General features: G+C 29.2%; 1 protein-coding gene across 1 annotated transcript; it reads left to right on the top strand.

Annotated features, from left to right (window-relative positions):
- The first annotated feature begins 11,708 nt into the window (after window positions 1-11,708).
- LOC113855084 lies at window positions 11,709-14,337 on the top strand. Its single transcript, XM_027486549.1, has 7 exons — window positions 11,709-12,094; window positions 12,179-12,348; window positions 12,433-12,535; window positions 13,139-13,255; window positions 13,338-13,508; window positions 13,695-13,818; window positions 13,906-14,337. The coding sequence occupies exons 1-7, from the start codon at window positions 11,810-11,812 to the stop codon at window positions 14,037-14,039; spliced, it is 1,104 nt and encodes a 367-aa protein (XP_027342350.1). The 5' UTR covers window positions 11,709-11,809; the 3' UTR covers window positions 14,040-14,337.
- The last annotated feature ends 8,724 nt before the right edge of the window (window positions 14,338-23,061 follow it).

The raw sequence follows: 23,061 nt of genomic DNA, 5'->3' as shown, positions 1-23,061 counted from the left end.
AAAATCGTTAACTTTTGAGTTTTGCATTGAATAGTTAAAGTACTGTTAGTGTACACGATAGTTAATATTGGCAGGTTTATACATATAATACTGGAAGATCACTTGTTTAAGGAATGAGATTTGACCATAAGGCATAAATTTTGTTTAAATTGTATTCACTTGAAAATTCATGAATACTTATCAATCAACTTTATTTAATCCATAATATTTTTTAAAAATATAAATAAATATTAATTATAAAATTACATGTGTTTATAAATGTTAATTTTATATAAAATTCAGTTTTTATAGTTATTAAAATACAATATATAATTTAAAAGCTAAATTTATAAAACTTTTATTTTAGATAAAAAAAGAACTATTGGGAATAACTGTTGAAGACTTATTTTTCAAAAAATTAATTATCTTTCTTTTGGATGATTTAACACATATTTCTTGCTAAAAATATTTTTATTGTCCCAAATAACAGTGCAAAATAAATGTCCTTAGTGGTATTTTGAATGCATAAATTACTTGTTTGGTTGCTATAATTTGAATTTAAATATATATTTCTTTATATTCAACTGTGCTAAATGCTCAAATTTAATATTAATTTACTCCATACATTTCAATACCACAGGAGATAATAAACCTAATCGGGCCCATTTTTGCATTGTTTTAAAAATTTGTTCCTTTAAAGTACTTTTTTAAATATACCTTCTACTGTTAATTTAATTTGATTATAAATTACAAAAAACATATCAATTTCATTTATAATATAATGAAATTCACTTATATTTTAAAATAATGTTTAATTAAATATTTTAAAATAGCCTAAATGAATCTTTTAGATCCTATGCTTTTTTATAGTTTTAATTAACTCCTTGTATAACTATTAAATTTTAATGAGATAATATTATTAATTTATTAAATTTTTTTATTATAACAAAATTTTATCAATATTTTTTATAAATATTTTCTTTAAATTTCTAAATTTTATAATTTCTAGGAGATAAATTTAACATTAAATTGAACGCCTATCATTTTTTTAGTATATTGATGCAGCAACTAAAATGTGTTAAATCGGAAAATATTACAAAATTAAAATATTCAAAAAAATTGTAAACTTTTTTTTGCAAAAAGTTTATATTTAAATTTTAATTTTTTTACTGTACAATTAAGTTTTTAGATACAATTTATATAAATATTTTATTATAAAAAATATTAAAAATGTCACTAAATTATTTTTAAAATGCTTAATAGATCTGTAATAATATTAAGGAAATTGTAAAAAGGATTTACTTTAAACAGTTTTTAATTTTTTTAAAAATAAAAAAAAATTTATTCTTTAAAATATTTTTATTATTTAAAATTAATAAAATCATTAAAATGAAATAAGTTTAAAAGAAAATTATAAACACAAATTCTAACTTGTAATAGTTGTTATAGCCTTAAGAATTTTTTTAAAAAGACAAAAACTAAACTAAATCAGAAACATTTCGCTTGCTTTGTCTTTGTAGAGTAGATTAGGTTAATGAGTTCACTGACAAACTAATAATTTAGGGGTCTATAGTAGCTTGGGTGATTTTACAATTGAAACATAAAATTGAGTTATTGAATAGCTGTTTTCTCTGAAATTTTATCGAATCGAAAGAGTGGATCTGATGTTTCAGGAAGAAGATTAGATGGATGGATGGACAGGTCACAAGTGAGAAGAGTATGAAAAAAGTGTGATTGGACAAATTGAAAAGAAACGGTGAAGAGATTGGGAAAGAGAGAAGAAAGAGTGAATGAGACATCCAAATTTCTTCCACATTTGGCAGTCAGCTTTTTCTCATCGATATGACCCATTTCTGTATGCCACCCACAATCTGATGTGATCGTCATACGGAACCAACTGCTGCCTTTACACTCTATTTCTATCAAAAATCTTTTTATTAAATTAATAAATTTTATGAAATTTAAACAAATTAATTTTTAATAGTATATATTTTTAGTGTAACGGTAGGATAGTATTTAGATGCTTAGATTTTCATTCATCAAAATATTTTTCTCCTTTTATTTTTTTTATTAGAAGAATTTTGTATTAATTTCACCATTTTTTATATTTTTCTGCAGTTAGATAAGACTAATACAATACAATAATTTTATTATTTTATAAGAGTTAACTAGCAAATCTTAAAAAAAAAAATTTAAATAATGTATCACATATTTAAAGACAATTTTAATATTTTACTTTTTAATGGATTAATAAGTTTTTATCAGTAAAATTTTGTGCATGTAATTAAAAAATATCATCATGTTAAAAGATAGTTAATTATGAATTTGTGATATTTAATATGGTATATACTTTACTAAATTGCATATTAGTAAAGGTTTAATTAAATTTTGATCAATTATATTTTAAAAGTATTAATAAAATATTTTTTTATAATTTAGGACTTCTTTGTTTTCTCTTCTTGAATAAATTATTTTATTTTTAAAAATAAAAAAACTTATTTGTTAATATAAATTTTAAAAATATTTATAAATAATTTTAAATTTTAAATTTTTAAAACTTAAGTGTTTTTATTTTATTTTTCTTTTTATAACTAATAAAATTTAACTAAAAACAATTTTAAAACTAACTTATCAAACAATTTTTATTTTTATTTATTTTAAATCATTTTATACAATTATTTTTAAATGTGATTTTAAAAATTAAAAAAAAAATTAAATCAAACAATCCTTTAATTTTTATTTATAAGTAATATCTATTTTCATTTTGTTACTTTAATTTTGTATTCATCTTTTTCTTCACGTATAACTTTTTTATTGTCATTTTTTATTTAAATAATAAATAATAAAAGTTGAATTTTATAATCTAATAGTCACGAAAGTATTTATATTCTTAAGCTTAAAATAATATTTTAAATATTTTATTAAAGTTATAATTTAATCAATACTATAAAATTTAAACTGTAAATTTGTAAATTATAAGAGTTAATAATTAAACCGATTACACATACTTTTTTTAAAACAAACAAAATATTTTTTTTTTAAGTTTTCAGATTTTACATATTTACCAGGCTAAAACAGTCTATTGCAGCTCCTTTCATATCATGTGAAAACCTAGGTGCAAATGATGTGCAATATTAAATTTGACCGTTAAAATTTATTAAAATATACTATTTAATAAAATTTTAAATTATTTATAACATATTTTGTGGTTAAGATTTAATATAAAGATTTAGATTATTATAATATATATTTTATGGTTGAAATTTAATATAAGTGTGTTAAAAGGAATAAACAAGCTTGAAAAAAAAAATTGAAACAGGCATGCCCTAAGTGTAAGTGTAAGTAGAGTCTTCAATTTTACCCTAGCACTTTTTTTCTTAAAATTTATTCCATGTTGATGTTGGTACAGATTTGAGCTGGTCTTTTAACAGGGAGACCAGGACTGATTGGTGAACATACTTTTTGTATATTCTTAAAAAAATTTCTTTAATGGGAATTTGAATTAATAACATTTTCCATTAAAAATAGAAAAAAAATTTACATAATTTATTTGCTTAATCATTATAACAGTAAGATTAAACTAAAATTTTAAGTACAACATATACTTTATGTATTTTTATTATTCTTGAATTTAAATTAATTTTGTATATTTATGTAATAAATTTATATATTAAAATTAACACTAACTATTAAAATAAAATTCTATCTTCAGTAAAAAATAATATAAACAATATTTAAAAATAACATGTTTATTGCATGATTTGAGTTAGTTAAAAAATGTTTTTGTTATAATTAAAGAATTTATGAACCTTTGTATTATTTTTATTTTATTTTATTAATTTTTATTATTAAATTTTAGACATATTTACTAAGTATTTAAATAATTTTATAATTAAATATGTTTGATTTATTTTTAAAAATTGGCCATGAAATTATAAAAACTAAATTACATGATTAATCAAACAACTAATTTGTGTTTTTAATGGTTTATATTTACTACTTGCAACAAATTCAAAACTAATATCAAGTGAAAGGGAATTTTTTTGTTTTAGTTTTGCTGTCAGATTTATACATTTTTATAAAGTTTAACCGTCAAGAACTGAACACAGAACCCTTTTTCTTCTCTTTTACCTTATAAAAAGCCCTTCCCTTCGTTCATCCCTTCATGAGTTGCTTGCTCTAGATAGAGGTTCGAGATCATCATGTCTTCCGTGAGATTTGAAGACTGTTATTATGAGTGCGTTTACTCATATTCTTACTTTGCTCCTGCTCTCGTCTCCTACATGATCCTTCTGTAAGATGTTTTTGCTTTAATTTCATTACTTTCTTCTTAAATACTTTGACCATAAAATCATCCTTAACCTTGATTAACGATGAGAATCTTACACTGTGACTGTTGAAAATCACACAGATCTATGCACTCTTAAACGATGCAAATAGAGACGAGTACTGAAGATGCTCGCTGTTTGGATGTTTATTGTATTGTGTGGTAAGAGAGCTTTCTTCAGTTCACTCATGGGTGGTAGTAAGATTTAATTAGCTGCCGACTCATTCATCCAAATGTTGAGTAAAAGCACAAAAGATACTCAGCAAATGAGTGAATGATGCGGGAGACAAATTGAATCTTAAGCTTCCTGTACTTGGACTGAAGGGAGCTCCCTTTTCCTTTCTACATAACCATAACCCTCTTTTTTTCTCTCTCTTTAATTTCTTTTGTTCTATTCCTTGTTACTATTTCCTTTTTCTATTCTTCATATTTTGATTTGCACAATCACCATCTGGCTTTTATCAACTGAAGTAACTTTGAAGTCCATGTGGAAAAAGGTTTAAAGGCATGCTGATCCAAATTATGCTCCATAACTGTTCACAAATTTTGCTTAATTTCTGAAGACTGCTTAGGAATATTTATCTTTTTATTTTGGTGTAACTTACTATTTTGCTTTACACAGAGCTGGCGTGGCATGTAAGATCTTTGGCAATATTTTCATTACAAAGTACTTTATGGTTGTGGGGTTGTCAGAAACGGATGCCAATCGGTTCATACTTGATATTTTTCCAATTAAAGTTAGGTTAAGGTTTGGAGCATGTGTTAGAAGTCCTTTTTACTCAGAATCTTATCGCAATAAGGGTTTGTGTAGCAAGATGAAGCGGTTCTCTTTCTAGTTAATGCTATGCGCTGATCTTCCAAGTTCCAAGTACTAATTACAGGCAACGCATGAGAGACACAAAGGACAGAGTCTACCTCATCTCGAGTCTCGCCCTTTCTCCGCAACAAGTTCCTAGACGGCATGTCTCCCACAAAACCAGTGCAATTACGAACATATCCCCGATCTTTAATTGTTCAGCTGGTTTTGTTTGTTCATTAAGATTTGTTATTTCTTAGTTTTTTTTTACTAAATCCTTTAACAAGGATCTAAACTGCTATGGGATTTAAAAATTTTGGATTTCAAGAGGAATTGACCATAACTTTGAAGACTATGTTCTCAAGCTTATAGTAATGGAGTGTATTATGAATTCTTTTCTCTTGTACCATTGTACCTGAATGTAAAAATCCTCGAGGACTGTAGTTATTGTTCATTAGTATATGAATTCTTTTTCACTTGTACCATTGTACCGGAATTTAAATTCTCAAGGACTGTAGTTATTGTTCATTGATATATGCTAGGCCTGGAAATTATGTTCGCCATGGAAATGAGGAATACTTGTGCTTGAAATGATGTATTTACATCAAGAATAATTTACAATCATACAAAGACGTTGCAGGAAACCTTGGAACTGTTATTAGTCATTATTTTAATCTTTAGGAATGATTTTTCAAGAAAAATATAAAATGAACTTATTAATGCAAAGATATTTAATCATGCAATAGAAAGTAACAAATATTTCAGGAGGCAGTGATAGATCATTAGTAAAGAAAACTTACTAGCAAGATTGATAAAGTGAAATAAGTAATTTACTATTGTGGATTATTAATGTGGCAATTTTCATTGATACGAACATACAGAACAAGATCAGACAGATGTGTATAAAATGATTGAATATAACAATTAATTAAAGTTATTTAATAAATTTATAATGGCATAAAAATGGAAAAGATAACTTTAGCAAGAGTGGATAATTTTTTTTAATTACATTTTAATGTGAATAATTATAATACGATAAAAATTAGCATTTTAAAATTTTAATATATTTAATGTGTATCTTTTTAATTTTGTTAATATTAATTTTTTAAATTGATTTTAAATGATTAAAATTAATTTTTTTTAAAAATTATTGTAGTAAAATATGTCATTTTATTTTTAATTATTAAAACAATAACATTAATTGTTTAAAAATAAATATTTATGCTATAATAAACATGTTAAATTAAAAATATCATTTTTAAATGTTTAAAACTAATTTGAAATTTGATATCAATAAAATTATTTCATTATTTCAAATATAATTAACGTTTATGTTTACAAAATCTTCTCATTTGTTAAAGCTGTAAATAATGATTTTAAGATGTTATAAAGATTTTAATATCGGCCTTCTTTCCTGAGAACAATGAGTACTGACTAGGGTATTATCCCATGCGCTGGATCGGTTGTACCTGAATCTGAAACATGGCAAATCCCTAACATGAAAGGGAAGCTATTGCCAGCAGGTGTATGCCCCTTTCACCTGATAAGCCCAAGTCACCGTTTGTTCGATTTGGATATATACAATCTTCCCAGAGTTTTTTCCCACTTGTACCGAATCTAGCAGCTCTTTTTACATGCTTTGTTTATATTGATCATTGCCCCACCTTTAACCAACATAGTAGCCAAAGCTGTTTGTCATTAAATGCACTTAACAAATAAAATATTTTGATTTTCCACGTGCTAATCACTTAAAGGATCAGTGATTAATCTGAATAGTTAATGTATTAAGTTTACACATAATATATAATAGTACTTGAGATTTGACAATGGATCGCCTTGTGTTAAAATGCAAATCTGTTTGATTTGCCCTAAAGTTTGACGTTCCTTTATTCTCTGGGGCCTAGATGTTTCCAACCCATTTGGAAATGTTATGACTCAGAAAAGTTGATAGTTTGCTATTATCATTAAATCCTTGCCCGGTATCAAATTAATGAGATATGGAAATAAATAAATGTTTATGTGGGTTGCTCGAGAATCTGTTTGCCCCTCCTAAACTATATATGCAAGTAGTAGCTAGTCGATGCAAAGGCTATGATTGCTATTCCGCACCTTGAGCAAGGAAGAGAAGGAAGACCATAAAAAAGAAAGCGTCTATAGGGAGAGAAAATGCATATGGATGAATGTATTGCTACAAGCTAGGAGCTTATCTAAATGATGTGACAATAACAACATTATCGTTGTTTTCTTTTCTTTGGTAGTGGGAAACAGATGGAAGTGAGACACCTTAATTTGGTATCTAACTATAACTTTCGATTTAGTTTTAATTAATGACATTGGCTCCTGCATATCAATCAAGATGCTTCCATTAAGACAAGCGATGCATATGCAACCAATTATTGTTTTGAAGGAAAAATTAAACACCACTCAGTTCATTATGGATTTAGAAATCTTGGATATATATCAGGTAGCGAAGGTTCTTTTGTTCTTGTTCGAGTCTTCCTCCATAATGAGAGGAGCATAAGAAAATAACAAACTTTCGCGGGCCATGTTTGAGCACGAGTTAATGAGAATGCTAAATGCTCCACCCTTAGTTTAATATTTAAGACTATTCAAAGCAAACCAACATATTCTGTGTGTATCTTTCAACCCATTCAGAAAAATAAATTGTCTTCATTCTTTCAACAATACATAGGGCAACTGAACGCAGACAAGTGTGGGAAAATCATATTAGCTGTTTCCTTTTCTTCATTTTCGCTTTTTTCTTTGTTTCTCTAAATGAAAAATCTCACTTACAAAAAATAATACAAGAAAGGGTATCGATGTTAAAAGAGAGACTCTTCCCGGCCCCCCGGAAAAAGGATAAGAAAGGGACAAGTAATTTTGACTGAAATTTTATTGTGAGTCGCACCCTTAATGGAAAACAGAATAGGTCCCTGATGACAAATACAACATTAGTTTATAGCTGCTTTTAAGAAGAAAAATTCATTGTACTTAGATGATTGTTAATATAAAATCACAAATTATAGTACTGCAGTATAATAAATATTCCCCGGATAAATCTTTTATGCAAGTGTTGAATAAACATTCAATATTTTATAAAATTATAAGTGTTGAATAGTCTTTTCTTTGGTTAACTAATAAAAACACTGTTTTAATTCTAATTCACATGTATATGTCTTTGGAAGACCTATTATACCAAATTCAGGTTATAAATATTAGCATGTGCCTCAGCACCAAAGAAAAAACAAACGTAGGCCTCCATTAAAATTACGTTTTGAAATCTTAGGTCATGTTTGTTTTAAAGTTGAAATTTTAATTTTTTTTATTTTTAATAAAATCATATTTCAATAAAAAAAATATATAACTCACATCAATTTAGTTTAACTTTTTTTTTTGGTTTGTACGGGTTTACTTTGAAAGGAGCTTCAATCAGATCAAACTAAAAAAATAAATTAAATTTAAATTCAATAATTAAAATTTAACCTCTATTTTATGGAACAAATCAGGTCAACTCGATTAAATAAACATATTTGGTGGCAATTCGTTTGTTAATGAGTCAATGTTTTCAATTCAAGCAGATAGGCTATTAAATTAGATTAATTCAACGCATTTAAGCTAGTTCAATGCTATCAATAATACACTTATTGTAACTTTAGTTGAACTTATTTTATTTTAAATTAAAATATTAACTCAATCTAATTCTTTATGGGGCCATCTCAATGGTCCTTTTTAAAATTTAAGTTCATTAACTTCAATTTTGATGGATAAAAAAAAGACCTTCTATTTTTATTTTTTTTAAATCTAAATTTAAGAAAGTTCACGTTTTTCTTAGTAATGTCCCAAACCCCAAATATTTAGTCCTAGTAAACAAAACAACGACTTACTTCAATTAATAAAAATAAATAGATGTCAGGTTAGGCAAGAAGTTGATAACTAAAAGACCAGGTTAAAAAAGTAATGAAATTCTTCAGTCTACTACACAAATTTAGTAGGAATGGTACACGCACAAAATTAATTAAGGTACTCTATATAATATTCATGAGTGGTTGCAGATAAGATCAATTTTGAAGAAAAAAAATCATTTAATTTAATTCAATTAACATAAATTTAAAGTAGAGTAATACTTAAATCATTCAATTTTGTAATTACGACTAAATGACCCAATTTGTAAACATTTGATTAAAATAACAATAATAAATACATTTTAAAAAAATAGAACGTCACTATAAGGAGACGCTGAAAATAATGTATAAAATTATTGAAATATAAAGAATTAATAAATTATATAGCCCTTAGCTTTAAGCAAATGTTAGCATTCTGGTGGGAGTCATTATACATTTAAATATGTATTTGCATGTAATTATTACTTGTTGTTTGTCAGCATCACAAGCAGCCTCCTTCAAAAGTTTGTCACAACCTTTAGAGCACGCAGAGGAGCATGAATCATATTAAATCAAAACCCATCTTTTTAAATTTTTTCTGCATAAAGTAGCTGATCATGAAAATTTCTCTAAATATATTTCAAATATGCAAAACGGGGTAATCAGCCTCCTCATTACATCCTCCCTCAAATTAATCACCTCATTGAAGTTCTTAACTTTGGCTCTATCAATAGTTTTTTTGAGACTTCTCCACATCCTTGTTAGAGCCTTTTCTCATAAACTACTGTAAACCTCTTGCAACATAGCTACAAACGCGATTCTCTTTTCGACAGATAATTCAGGTGCATCTGGCATGGATCACAAGGGTCTTCTAATGTTACTGTTTGTTCTTTGTTATGAGGTTCTAGAAAATCGATGTAATTCATATTTTAATACTTAATAGTTCAACCTAGGGTGTATTTGTGTAATCATGGTCGTGTAATCCATAAGGCAACGTGGCTAGTTTATATAGATTTGTTGTACTATTCAATATTTAATAATTCAACCTAGAAAATTTAATTCGAATGCCTCGTATATAAAATTAAAATCAGTTTTTAAATTTTTTTAGTGAAAGAGAATTTATTCTTTTCGATAATTAGTCTTTTTTTATTAAATTTTCATTACTTTATTTTAATTATTTATTTTTTAAAATATTGACACTCTAATTGAACAAGTTAAACAATGCAACTTTTTTTATATTTGAATTAAAAAAATTTAAAACTTTGGATGAGGATGAATTGTAAAAATATTGTATTATTTTTTTTAAAAAAATCAAACATTCTAATATTAATGACCTTGATATATTTTCAGAATTAAATATATTGAGAGAGAAACTAATAAAAGAAATTAATACTTTATTAGAAGTATTAAACAATATCAAAATATTATTCTTGTCTAAATATTCGTATTGCCGACAAAATATTATGGACAATACCTATTAAAATTATTTAACCAAGGAAATTGATAAATAATTTTGTAGCACAAAAAATTTAAAATATAATATGAAATTCAATAATTTATATTATACTAAATTCCTTCAATTAATAATTTTATCTAAGGTCCCAAAATTTTTAAACATAGCATTGCACGCACACTTATATGTATAGATGCAAGTGACATTAATATTTTAAGTACTTTTAATCAGTTAAATCTAATGTTGATTACGTAATCATTAGTTTTCACATTATATATATAAAAAATAACAATAACAATTGTAACAAGGCATTGGTTGATTTTTTCCATAAAAAAACAACTCTTTAAATTATTAATTGCGCTCTCTCTCTCTCTTTAAAACGTGGACCAGAAAGCATGTTGGCATGATATATTAATTTTTTTATAAATTTAAAATAATAAATATATTATAATAAATAAGTATTTGCCTTTTTTTATTTCGTTACATGTACCTTTAAATCAATATACATTAAAACTTTGTTTATTTTAATTCTGGAAGTTGATTTGATTATATAAAAATAATAAATTTTTATCAAAAAATATAATCAATATTTATTTAAATAAAAAAATTATTACTTCAAGTGCTTAAACTTAAAGAGTTAATTTTCTATTTATTTTCACTCATCTCTTTTTCACGTCCCACGCCAAGAATTTGCAATCTTAAATTCAATTTTCCTATGCAAAACCAGCAGAGTCTAAAATGACTGCTTAATGCATGTTGATTTTATTTGGTTTTTTGAATTCCTTTTACCCGGTGTTTTCTTTAAATTATATTAGATTTTGTTTTAATGTTTAAAACCAACTTGTCATTGGATTTTTAATAATTATATTTTTACACCTGAATCTTTTTATTATTTATTTCTTTTACTTTCTTATTTTTTTATCAACATTATATGTAATATCTCTTTTTTCTCTTTTTCTGTTCTTTTATCTCACTTCTTTTCACTCACTTATCGTTTAAAAAACAATTTAATTTTTTTTAATAATAAACTGTTATTTTATTTTCAAACATTTATAGAATAAATAATGAAAACAAAAAATATTTTTAATATTTAATTTTCAAAATTTTACGTATTTCTTTTATCAAATTATTGATCACACCTCTTAAGGTTAGGTTTTGTTTTGTTTTTATCTTTCTCTTTTCACTGTCTATTTTATATCAAAACAGTGAGTGTAAACAAATAATTTTCCCTTAATTGTGTTTTGAAGCAATGAGGATTGGGGTTACATTTGACAATGTGAAGATGAACTTAGATAATAAAACTTAAGAGGATAAGGTAACAAAATGGACGCTCATTATAGAACTGAATCGCAGGCGCAGGTAAGGAAGCTAAAATGGGAAGTTGCAGTTTGGAAAGGGAAAGGCTTGAGATGTTCGAAGTTGGACCATGCAAAGATGCTTATGAAATGGGTCTCTTAATAGGCCAAAGATTTTCCCAACTAATAAGAAGCAGAGTGGCCACAGACCTCATTCTTCAAAATCAGCTTCGACCCTTTGCTCAAACCCCTTCATCTCAACCACTTCTCAAACCACTTTTTGATAACACTCGAACCAAATTCCCAAGGTATTGGGATGAACTCTTGGGGACTGCGGCAGGAAGCGGTGTGCCTCTTCTTGATGTAATTGCAAACCCATATATATAAGCAAATGTTGCAACATAATTGTAACATCAATTAATAGTATTTAGTTTTTGTCTTAAGCAGATTTTGCTTATCAACTTCCGGAAGGAGATTCTTGCATTTATTCCAAAAGGAGGAGCAAAAAGTACCAACGCGGACACCTTAGATGACTGCTCCGATATTCTTGTTGTCAATGAATCTATGGCCATTGCAGCTCACAATGAGGATGCAAATATTGCCCTTGTTGGCCACACGTAAGATTAGTCATTCATATCTTAGTTTCAAAATTCGAATAAAATGGCTTTATGAGTATCTTATCTGTGGACTTACATTTACAGCTACTTAATCAAAGGAATCTTGCCCAATGGACTGTTCTTCGTAGGTTATACATATGCTGGGGAGCTTCCAAGCTGTGCATTTGGGTTCAATAGCTATGGACTGGTAAAAACTTCTATTGGCTAGGAATCTATACTTGAATTGACTTGAATTTTGATCCACACATCTAGGATATACTTTTACACTCTTTTTTAATGAAGAACTTTTGTTTTATTGAGGAAACAAGTTAACGATATTATAATATTGTCTGTCTATATATGATAAATTATGAATCTTTTGAAATTTATTTTCTTATTTTAATCAATAATTAAATTCTCTATTTTTTCCTCTTACCTAGTAAATTTCTCATTTCAAAAGAGGTAGTAAATAGTATCTCAAATTATAACCATTTATTATTTTAGTATCTAACTTTACAAAAATTTTATGTTAGTCATAATTTTTCAAAAATCACTGATTTAATACTTTGTCCTTCGTCATTTTGTATCAAAAGAACTAAAATAATATATTTTGTAAAGTCATGAATTCAAGTGATATTTAAAAAAAAAATGGAAGCTAAAGTGATTAACACTTTCAATTTGAAAAACTAAATTTAAGAGACTAATGTGAGTATTTAGTCAAATATCCTCTATGCAATAAAATGAAGGTTCTCAAATATTCTGTTATGCAAAAATGTTATGCAAGTGAAAAAACTAGCGTTATGATCCGCAGGCGTTTACTCTGAATGCTGTACACCCAGCTGAAGATGAGATTGTGGCCGGTGGCGTTGGACGCAACTTCATCACTAGGGACATTCTGGAAGCAACTAGCATGGAAGATGCAATGAATGTTAGATTTTGCTGCCTTTATCTTATGTTTATGAACTATTTGATGAGTTAAGTGTTTTCTGATCATGCTCTTATTTCATCAGAGGATCCAATCGTTAGAAGTCTGTGTGGGGCATTCTTATAACCTGATTGAAACAAGCACACGCAGGATTTTTAATGTTGAAACTGCTTCTAGGAAGCGGATTTCAGTCTATGAGGTGGGGGAAACACCCTTCTTCCATGCAAACATGTATCTCCACCTACATATTAATCAGGCAAGTGATACCAAAAAAAAATACCATATCACACTCGCATGTTTTGCTGCATGAAGTGTCTCAATTCGCTTCATCAATATAATATTTGAACTTTTGAGAGCAAATTGTATGTCAAGATATCATAAAAAATTTCTACCAATGAAACGTGTGTACATTTGACTAAAACATCAATGGATTTAATTCAAGGTAAAAGATGAGAATTCAATCAGCAGGCAGAAAAGGGCAGCTACCATGACAAAAATATCAAAAGGGGATTTGCTGTCACTTCTAGGAGATATGGAAGACAAAAATTACCCTATCTATATGACAGGTAAATTGAAGACATCTCACATCTGTGATTGAATCCCTTCTTGTCAATATTCTCTTGATTATAACTTTTTCTTTCCCCTATTCTTAGGTCCATTACTTCACACCCTCTGTACCACTGTTATAGATCTGGACAAACAAACACTATCAATTATTGCAGGGAATCCAAAAGAAGATGATGTTTCACATGTTTTCTCTATTTCTCCAACTCAGAAGTCACATTGATTTTAAAGGAGCCTAAGTTTGATTACAATTGGAAAAGAACCTGTTAATGCACTTCGTATGTTATGCTGGTTCATAGAGTCCCAATATATGCCCATCAATACAGCGCATAGCTGCAACCTGATCACATGTAATTCACAATTGGAAAAATATGTATTTTTAAATGTACAATTAAACATGTCATTACCTTTGGATCTCATATTTTATAGAACCATCAAGTTCAGCTCCTAATGACATTAATTTAGCGACTGTGGTGTTAATGTCAGTGACCGTAAATGATAAAAGCGTGGAGTATCCTTCTGCATGACTGTGTCTTCGATACTAAATCAGCTGTTTTGGCCTTACAATATTTGAATTGCAACTTTTAGAAACAAAGCAATCCCTTGTTTTTGTCTCTTATATATAATCGTTGTCACTTTAAACCTTGAAAATTCTTTATCGTCAATTGGGTCCTCAGTTATCTAAAGGGTTTTCAAATTGGTCACTTTTAATCATCCAAGTTTTGTGACAATACTTTCTTTGGTGTTTTCTGTAAAATACATATTGATGAAAATTTGTCTTCGAGGAAAACAACATTTTGATTCTTAAGGATCCGTCACATTAATTCTCGAAAGATAAAAAAAGTAAAAAATAAATAAAATATTTTATCTATAAAAGAACAAAATGTCAATCAATATAGTTTACTTTCAGCTATTAAATTGGAAAACATTTTAATCCTTCAAGACTGAAAATGATGATTTTCATTTTTCATTTTTCAGGATTAACATTTTTTAAGCTAAATAAATAAACAATTTTTTAAATATGTATTCAAAGGCACATATTAAGAAACTAAGAAATAGTAAATTTGTATTAAAATTTATAACGCTTAATATTAGTAATGCATTGAATTTAGGGTTGAATTTTAACTTTGGTTAGTGACAAATTATCAAACGCATGAGCGGAAAAGTGGAAGAAAGGTACTGTGGAGATTGCATGGAGGCAAGTGCGAGAGGATCAGATTGAAGTTCGGTTCAACGGACAGAGAAGACTTTGGTGGTCAGGCTCAAAACCGTGGATTGACAAAAAAAAAAAAAAAAAAAAAAAGGCCAAACCTTGGGAGTAGTCAAGTAGAAGCGTGTCATTAAAAGAAGCATTTTGAGCATTTTGGGTGAACAGAGAGACTCTTTTTCTTTTTTTCTCTGTTAGGGTTTCTCTGCCCTAGGATTTTCTTCTGAGCACTTATGCTGCCACATTCCTAGTAAGCCGATTCGACCAGGCTTTTAAGTGGCATTATAGTGAGATCGCGTTGTGATCGTATATTGGAGGGAGAGGAAGGTAGAGAGCATGGATCCTTTAAAAGATGAGGCCCAGTTGAAAGAAGAACTAGATTTAATGGCTAGAAGTATGAAAAAAATTAAGACGATCTCAGATAGCGTCATGAATGTGGTGGACTTGTTGGCTTAAGAAAAGGATAGTGAGGAGGCCTTCGCAAACCAGGTGCTTTTTTTCCTTAAATCTTTTCTTTGTATATCTTACAAGGATAAAGTTGTGGCTGGTAATGACATAGATCTAACTTTTAATAATAAGAAAATTATAAAATTGGTCTTAGAAGAGCTAAATATCCTTAAGAATTAGATGATTCTACCACAGAGGGAAACAATATTCAGAATCTCCGTCCTGAAATAAAAATTTCACTAGAGGACTATGAACTCTAGTGCAATCCATGGAAGTTCACCCTAATTGTGAAACTTTTAGGTAAAAATATTTCTTTTAAATTTCTTAATCAGAAACTTCATAATATTTAGGATAGAAATGGTACTCTTAAAATTTTGGATCTTAATAATGAATTCTTTTTGGTAAAATTTGAAAATATTGAAGATTATAAATATGCTCTCTTTGAGGGTCACTGGTTAATATTAGATCATTACCTCTTGATTCAAAGGTGGAGGCCCTTATTCAAGCCACAAGATTACTGTCTTAAGAAAATTGCTATATGCGTGTGTGTTCTTGATCTACCTTTAGAATTATATAATGAAAAATTTCTTTGACGGGTTGGTGCTTGCTTAGGGACCATGTTAAAAATATATCATCACACTTCTTTAGTATCTAGGAGAAAATTGCTACACTCTTTATTGAGCTTGACCTCAATAGGAAGTTAATCCCCTCCTTTATGGTTCTGGGTCAAGAGTTTAGGGTAGAGTATGAGAGTTTACACTTGATTTATTTTCAATGTGGGAAATATGGACATAGGGTAGACTCCTGTCAGGAAAAGGTTAATCTTAATCAAGAGAATACAACACAAGATTCTTTATCTACTAGCTCGAACTCAGAGAAGGGCAATGGTCCTAGTAATCTAGAAACCCAATTTAGAGAAAGTTCTCAAAATAGTTATCAGAATATTGCTAAAGATGATAATAATATATTTAGACCATGGATGTTGGCAAAAAAACTTATTCAGAGAAAAGTTGGACATATTAAGAATACTAGCAATCCAACCAGTTTTGGTAAAGGTAAGGAGTCTCCCAACAACTTTAGGTTTAACATCTTAGGTAACTCCTATGAGGATCGGGACAAGGAACCATGTGTTCATAGTCATAATTTGGAATCATCTAGTGTTGGGCTAGGTGTTGAGAAGAAGAGTGAGGGTTTTTTCTATTAAACCTAAGCAGTATAGCAAAAGTCCTTCAAGTCATAACCCTCAGCCTAATTAACAAAAAGCCACCCAAGACAAAAGTGAAAAACAAAATAGAGAATGGTGGGAGTGATTTTATGCTAACTCTAAAAATGGGAATCAAGAATTATCTAATCCCTCATCTAATAATCTTTGTAAGGATAATTAAGAAAATATTTTACAGTTAATGAGAATTATGCAAAAAGAGTTAGAGAATAATGCCTCTGGTCTGTACAAAATTAAGTGGAAGTGAACATTAGTAAGGACTAGGATCCCCAACTTGGAGAACTCCCTAATGATTGTTGAGACTTTTCCTTCAAACACGGCAAGTACCAGAATATCGTCCATAGAGAGCAATTCAAAATGTATTAATTGTTAAGATAAAAATTAATTGAGCTTATATATAATAGAATTGATTCATGATTTTCATGAAATTTTGAGTAACAATTATAATGTAAAATATAGTAAAATTTAAATTAAAGAAACTGAGATTGAATTTCATCTATCTCCCTCTATGTACAAAAATACAAATATATAGTAATCATTTACAATGAATTTGATGCAAAATACAAAAATTATATATTTCAATTCCTTGAAAATATATTTCTTAGATAATTTCTTAAATGTTGATTCCTCAAACAGTTAACAAACTATCCAGCATTAAAATCAGGATTTAAAAGCAATCAATAACTTGAAATCTATTCCTAGAGTAACTAGTTATTGAGTAATTTCAATCAGATCTAAATCTAAGTAATACTTTTTTAAATATAACTAAGATCTGAGCTCAAGAAAGTATCAAATAGACAGATTCAAGCATTAATACGAATTGAAATCACCAAATCAATAGAAATGAAGAAGAAACAACTATGTTTATATAAATTATTGAGAATACATCAAGTTTGAATATTTACATTCAATCCCATATAAATTTTAGTTGCTCATTGCAACCATAGTAACAAGAAATGAGATACAAATGGTGTAGAACATCAAAACTTGAATATTTCAACTCTTTTCCTTTGCTCTCTGTCTCTGAAATCATCAAAATGAAACAGTCACCCCCTTTAGAACATAAAAGTCGCATTTTATACTGGTCTGAACAAAATTTCTCTAGCTACAGTGACAACTCATCGTTGTAGCGAGACATGAAGATAAAAATTAGGTCATTCAGTTTGTTTTTCGCTGCAATGATATGTCTTGCTACAACGATATAAGGAACTCTTGCTATAGCAACACATTATCGCTACAACAATACATTATCGCTGTAGCTAGAGGAGCACATAATTACCTTCATAAAAATAAGCATTTTCACTGCAGGGAAGGTATCTTGCTACAGCGAGAAACTTGGAGAAGCTAACTTTTTTTACAACTTCATGCTTTATATTTTTCTTACTTTTTCAATTTTCTTCAACTTTGAATAATGTTTCTCTTTTTATTCTAACTATAAAATAGATCAAAAAGGAATCAAAACATTTACAATTGCATTATTTTTCTAAAATATACAAGTAATTGTAAAAGTTCTAATTTTGGAGAAAATTTAACAAAATAATCCAAACTTTCAACATGAAAAGTGCTCAAGTCATCATCTCAAATTACTAATTTTATACAATTATCAATTATTCTTCTTATTTGAATACTAACCTAAAAATCAGATCTGATAGTAAGATTCAAAATAATCATATTAGCCCTCTGCCTTTGGATTACAGTCCCCTGAAGGACTAGCATCTTGAAGATGCAATTTAATCTGTTTTTTCTATTTTTATGAACTTTTTTTTTTTTTTTGGAATTGTAAAAGTGCTAGTAATAAATCTTTTGCTAGGTTATTTAATTACCTAATTAAAATTTATAATCTTGATTTTATTACTTTATTTGAACCTAAAGTAAGTCTAAAACAGGCTAACAAAATTATTAAAAAAATTAATCTGAGTGCATTTAAAGTTGATGCAATAGGTTTTTCTAGAAGTATTTGGTGTTGCTGGAATACTAAGAGGGTTACAGCCTCTGCGATCTCTAAAACTAGATTTGTAGTGAATCTTAAAATTAATACAAGTGGTCAGCCTAACTAGATTTTATCTTCTATATATGCTAGCCCCCATCCTAAAGCCAGATCTAATTGTTGGAAAGAGCTAATAGACTTTAGTAAATTTTTCCAAAGTCCTTGCTGCTAGTTAGGGACTTTAACTTAGTCCTTTATGATTGAGAAAAATGTGGTGGTAGCTTTGTTAATCTCCAACAAAGGAATGGTTTTATCAACTGCCTAAATAGTTGTGATCTTCATGACTTAGGGTACAAAGGTAACCCATTCACTTGGTATAGAGGTAATCAAAAAGAGAGGCTAGATAGGTTGTGGCCAATAATGATTGGAGACTTTATTTCCTTAATAGTTCAGTTATCCATATCTCTATTCTTAAATCTAATCATGTTAGGCTCTAGCTTAATGTAAGATTTAATTATAAACTAGCTAATTCTAAGAAGACCTTTAAGTTTCTTGCTCCCTAACTATCCCATCTAGATTTTACCAATCAAGTTAAAAATTCTTGAGTCCATTTTAGTTCCTAGACAGAGAATGTAACACCTTAAATTTAATTTTAAATAAATAAGAAATTTCACAAATTTTTAAAATAATAAAACTTTCATTTTTAATCCAAATTTCATCAAACATTTTAAAATAAGGAAAGGGGTTACAATTTCTATCAAGTCACTACTACAGGACCCATTTAAATACATTAGTTTCAAATTAAAATCCTAGTCTTATAGCAGTTTCATCCGCCCATTTCAATGAGTTCGGTACTGATCGTCTTGATTACCTGAAAAATGAATGTAAGGGTGAGTACTCTACACTACCAAAACATACAATTAAGCATAGAGTTTCACCTCCAGCACATTTTCAATACATGAAACAAATACAAGTTCAGGCAGCATTATCACATCCATAAGCACAATTCATGAGCCCATGCATACGCACGTCGGCCACACTCACTTGACACTGTGACCATAGATTTACACCATGAATGGTCGCCGGTTACCCCCGCGTCACGGATACCACGTTGGTAGTCACGAGTCGCTCAGCAAAGGTAATGGTCAGAGGTCTAGTCAGGAAGAGAGTGTGTGGCCACAGTAGGTGTCACCACCACTCCCTCTTCTCCAAGGTATTTTTACCGTCCTCAACTTCCACACCCCCAGTATATCGCTGAATCATTCACAGCACATTACAACAGTGTTACACGTCCCAGTCACACACATTTCAGTATACGGCACATAGCCTACATTTAAAAGTTACGGCACTAGGCCCACATTTCATTTTTACAGCACACATAACACATAGTCCATAATTCATTCAAGACACACAGCCTCTAGCCTATTTTCATTTATATTACACGGCCCTCGGACCCACATTTTCATAATATACATTCAGATATACACACATGTATAAACGACACAAGTGCTCACACCACATATCTCAACAATTTTCTACCCTCTACTCAGCCACATCACAATATCACACAAAATATCAACAAATCATACATAAAGGAGTAGGGTAGAGTCTCCCCTTACCTCGGATCGAAGACCCACACGCTAAATCCACCAAGAATTGTTCCTCCTCACGGATTTCGTCCTAAACACATGGAGAAATTCCATGAGAATCCCGAAAATCACCAAGAACAGAGAAAGGGAAGAAAATTGAAAACTCTAACCGTTTAAAACTCACCCCCAAGCGTTCTCCACACAAATCTGAGCTCCAACCTCGCTCCCAAACGGCTTTGGAGGCAATTAATCGGTGGAATAGGTCTTTGGGCATGAGGATTGAAGGGAGAGGAAAAAATAACTCTCCCCGAACCCTAACTCCCTTTAAATCTTTTTTCTGGTCGCGACACTCTCGTTACAGCGAGATTGCACCTAGAAATGTACCCAAAACTGTCGCTCTCTCGCTACAGCGAGAAAGTGACAGTTTCAGTCCTTCCTCTCAGGGCCTTCTCGCTACAGCAAGAATCCTCTCGTTGCAGCGAGAACAACCCAGTATCTCGCCCTGTGCTTAGCCCATTTCAGTCCAACCAGTCATGCATACACACACACATATATATACACATACATATTCACAACATATATTTAAAAATACACACATGAATATACATTTAGATTTATATAATTATCAATGATTAATATTACAAAATTAGAGGCATGACAGAGAATATACAAAGGTTCAAGGTCAATATTTCTGATTGGAATAAACACACTTTCGATAATATTTTTCACAGGAAAAAATAACTTCTGGGTAGAATAAATAGAATTTTTTATAAACTAAGATCTAAGAATAACCCCTTTTTATGTGACCTTATGAAATTCTTCTGGGCTGAATATCAATATATTGTTGATCTTGAAGAAACTTATTGGTTTTATCATTATAGGTCTACTTGGATTAATTTAGGTGCTAGAAACACAAATTTTTTTCATAAAGCAGCTATTTTTAGAAGGAATAAAAATATTATTAAATCATTAAGAGATGAATTTGTTAACTTGGAGCATGATCCCTTCAAACTAAAATCCATAGTACCTAATTATTTTAAAGATATTTACTCTGATCTCTCTCCTCCTTATTGTTCCCTTTCCAATGTTAGTTTTTTTTCTCCTTTAAGGGAGTGTGATAGAAATAGATTGTCTTCTCCCATCTCCTTGGATGAAGTTTAGACATCTCTTTTCTCCATAAGTAATTTTAAATCCCTTAGGCCTAATGTGTTTCATGCTCTTTTCTAAAAAATCAGTGAGAGTTTCTTGCTCCTTTTATTTTTAAACTTGTGCTAGCCATTTTTCAGAATCTTTCCAAAATTGCTGAAATTAATGAAACCACTGTTACCCTTATTCCTAAGTTGGACAACCCTGAATACATCAGTAACTTTAGACTCATTTCTTTATGCAATGTTAGTTACAAAATTATAACCAAACTTGTTGTTAATAGGTTAAGAATTGTTCTTTCTCATATTGTTTTGCAAACCAAACTAATTTTATTCTAGGTAGGTAGGGCATTAACAATACCCTCATCTTACAAGAAGTAATTCATTCGTTCTCTACCCTTAAACACAGGAACAGTTACATGATTACTAAACTGGATCTTGAAAAAGCTATTATGATAAACTTTGATGGAGCTTTATTACCCAAGTTTTACGAGAAATTGACTTGTCCCTTGATTTAATCAATCTGATTCAATATTGCATCTCTTTTCCTAGAATTGCTATTAATTGGAATAATGATTTAACTGGAGTTTTTTCTACTGCTAGAGGAATCCGCCAAGGAGACCCCTTTTCCCTTATCTTTTTGTTCTTTATATGGAAAAACTTGTTCATCTTATTAATGATAAAAGCTTGTTTATCTTTTTCTTTGCATATGACATCATTCTAGTCTCTAAAGCTGATTTAAATTAAGCTGTCCCCATTAAGGAAGTTTTATCTACCTTTAGGGATGCCTCTGATCTTAGGGTTAACAATAATAAATCTTCTATCTTGTTCTCTAATAATATTAATCCTTTCAAAAGAAATTCCATATTTGACTGCTTAGGTTTTAAGCCTAATACCCAGATAGGCAAATACCTTGGAATACCTATTGTATCTGAAAAACTCACTAGGAATCACTTCTCCTTTCTGATTAATAAGGTTAAGAAAAAAACTATCTTTATGAAAAATGAATTCTTTATCTTTTGTTGGGCGGGTGACTCTTGCTTAATTTTATTTATTGAGCATTCTTTCCTATATTATGCAGACCCTTAACATCCCTAAGTTTGTTTGTAATGAAATTAATAATATATGTAAGAAGTTTATTTGGGACTCTTTAAATGGTAGAAAATGTCATCTTTTAAGTTGGGATAAAATTTGCTCCCTTAAAAATGTTGGAGGGCTGAGTTTTAGGGATTTAAATACCCTTAATAAAGCCTTTATGATGAAATTGTGTTAGAGGCTCGTTAATTCTCCTTCAGATCCCTGGTCCAAGTGCTCACTAAAAAAATACAGGTTTAACCTGAGAAGTGAGTGCCATCTTAGGAATAACTCTAGAGCTTCTCACTTATGGAAGGGTATGATATCTATCTAACCTTATTTTTTCAAAGGGTTGGGCTGGACTATCAAGGATAGTATGTCAACAAAATTCTGGACTGATAATTGAGCCCCTAACTTTAATAATCTCTCTAATTTTGCCAATTCTCCAATCCCTGTATTTGAGCTGGACCTCCCTGTATCCTTGTTTATTAATAATGGTGAGTGGGACTGTAATAAATTATCTTCTTTTCTCCCAGACCAGATCTGCCATTCTATTGATCAACTCAAGCCTCATATTAGAACTGATAGTCAGGATTCTGTGTATTGGGCCTTAACCAATAATGGGACTTTTTCT

The sequence above is a fragment of the Abrus precatorius genome, unplaced genomic scaffold, assembly GCF_003935025.1.
Source record: "Abrus precatorius isolate BTA unplaced genomic scaffold, Abrus_2018 Scaffold11, whole genome shotgun sequence".
In the NCBI taxonomy this organism is placed as follows: Eukaryota; Viridiplantae; Streptophyta; class Magnoliopsida; order Fabales; family Fabaceae; genus Abrus; species Abrus precatorius.
Note: the sequence above shows the minus strand (reverse complement) of the source record. Positions and strands in the feature narration are given on the sequence as shown.

Excerpts from the sequence above, each read along its gene's own strand:
- LOC113855084 (XM_027486549.1), top strand. The coding sequence starts at position 11,810 with ATGGGAAGTTGCAGTTTGGAAAGGGAAAGGCTTGAGATGTTCGAAGTT. Across the intron at positions 12,349-12,432 it reads ATTGCCCTTGTTGGCCACAC|CTACTTAATCAAAGGAATCT; the intron begins GTAAGATTAGTC and ends TTACATTTACAG. Across the intron at positions 13,256-13,337 it reads GCATGGAAGATGCAATGAAT|AGGATCCAATCGTTAGAAGT; the intron begins GTTAGATTTTGC and ends TTATTTCATCAG.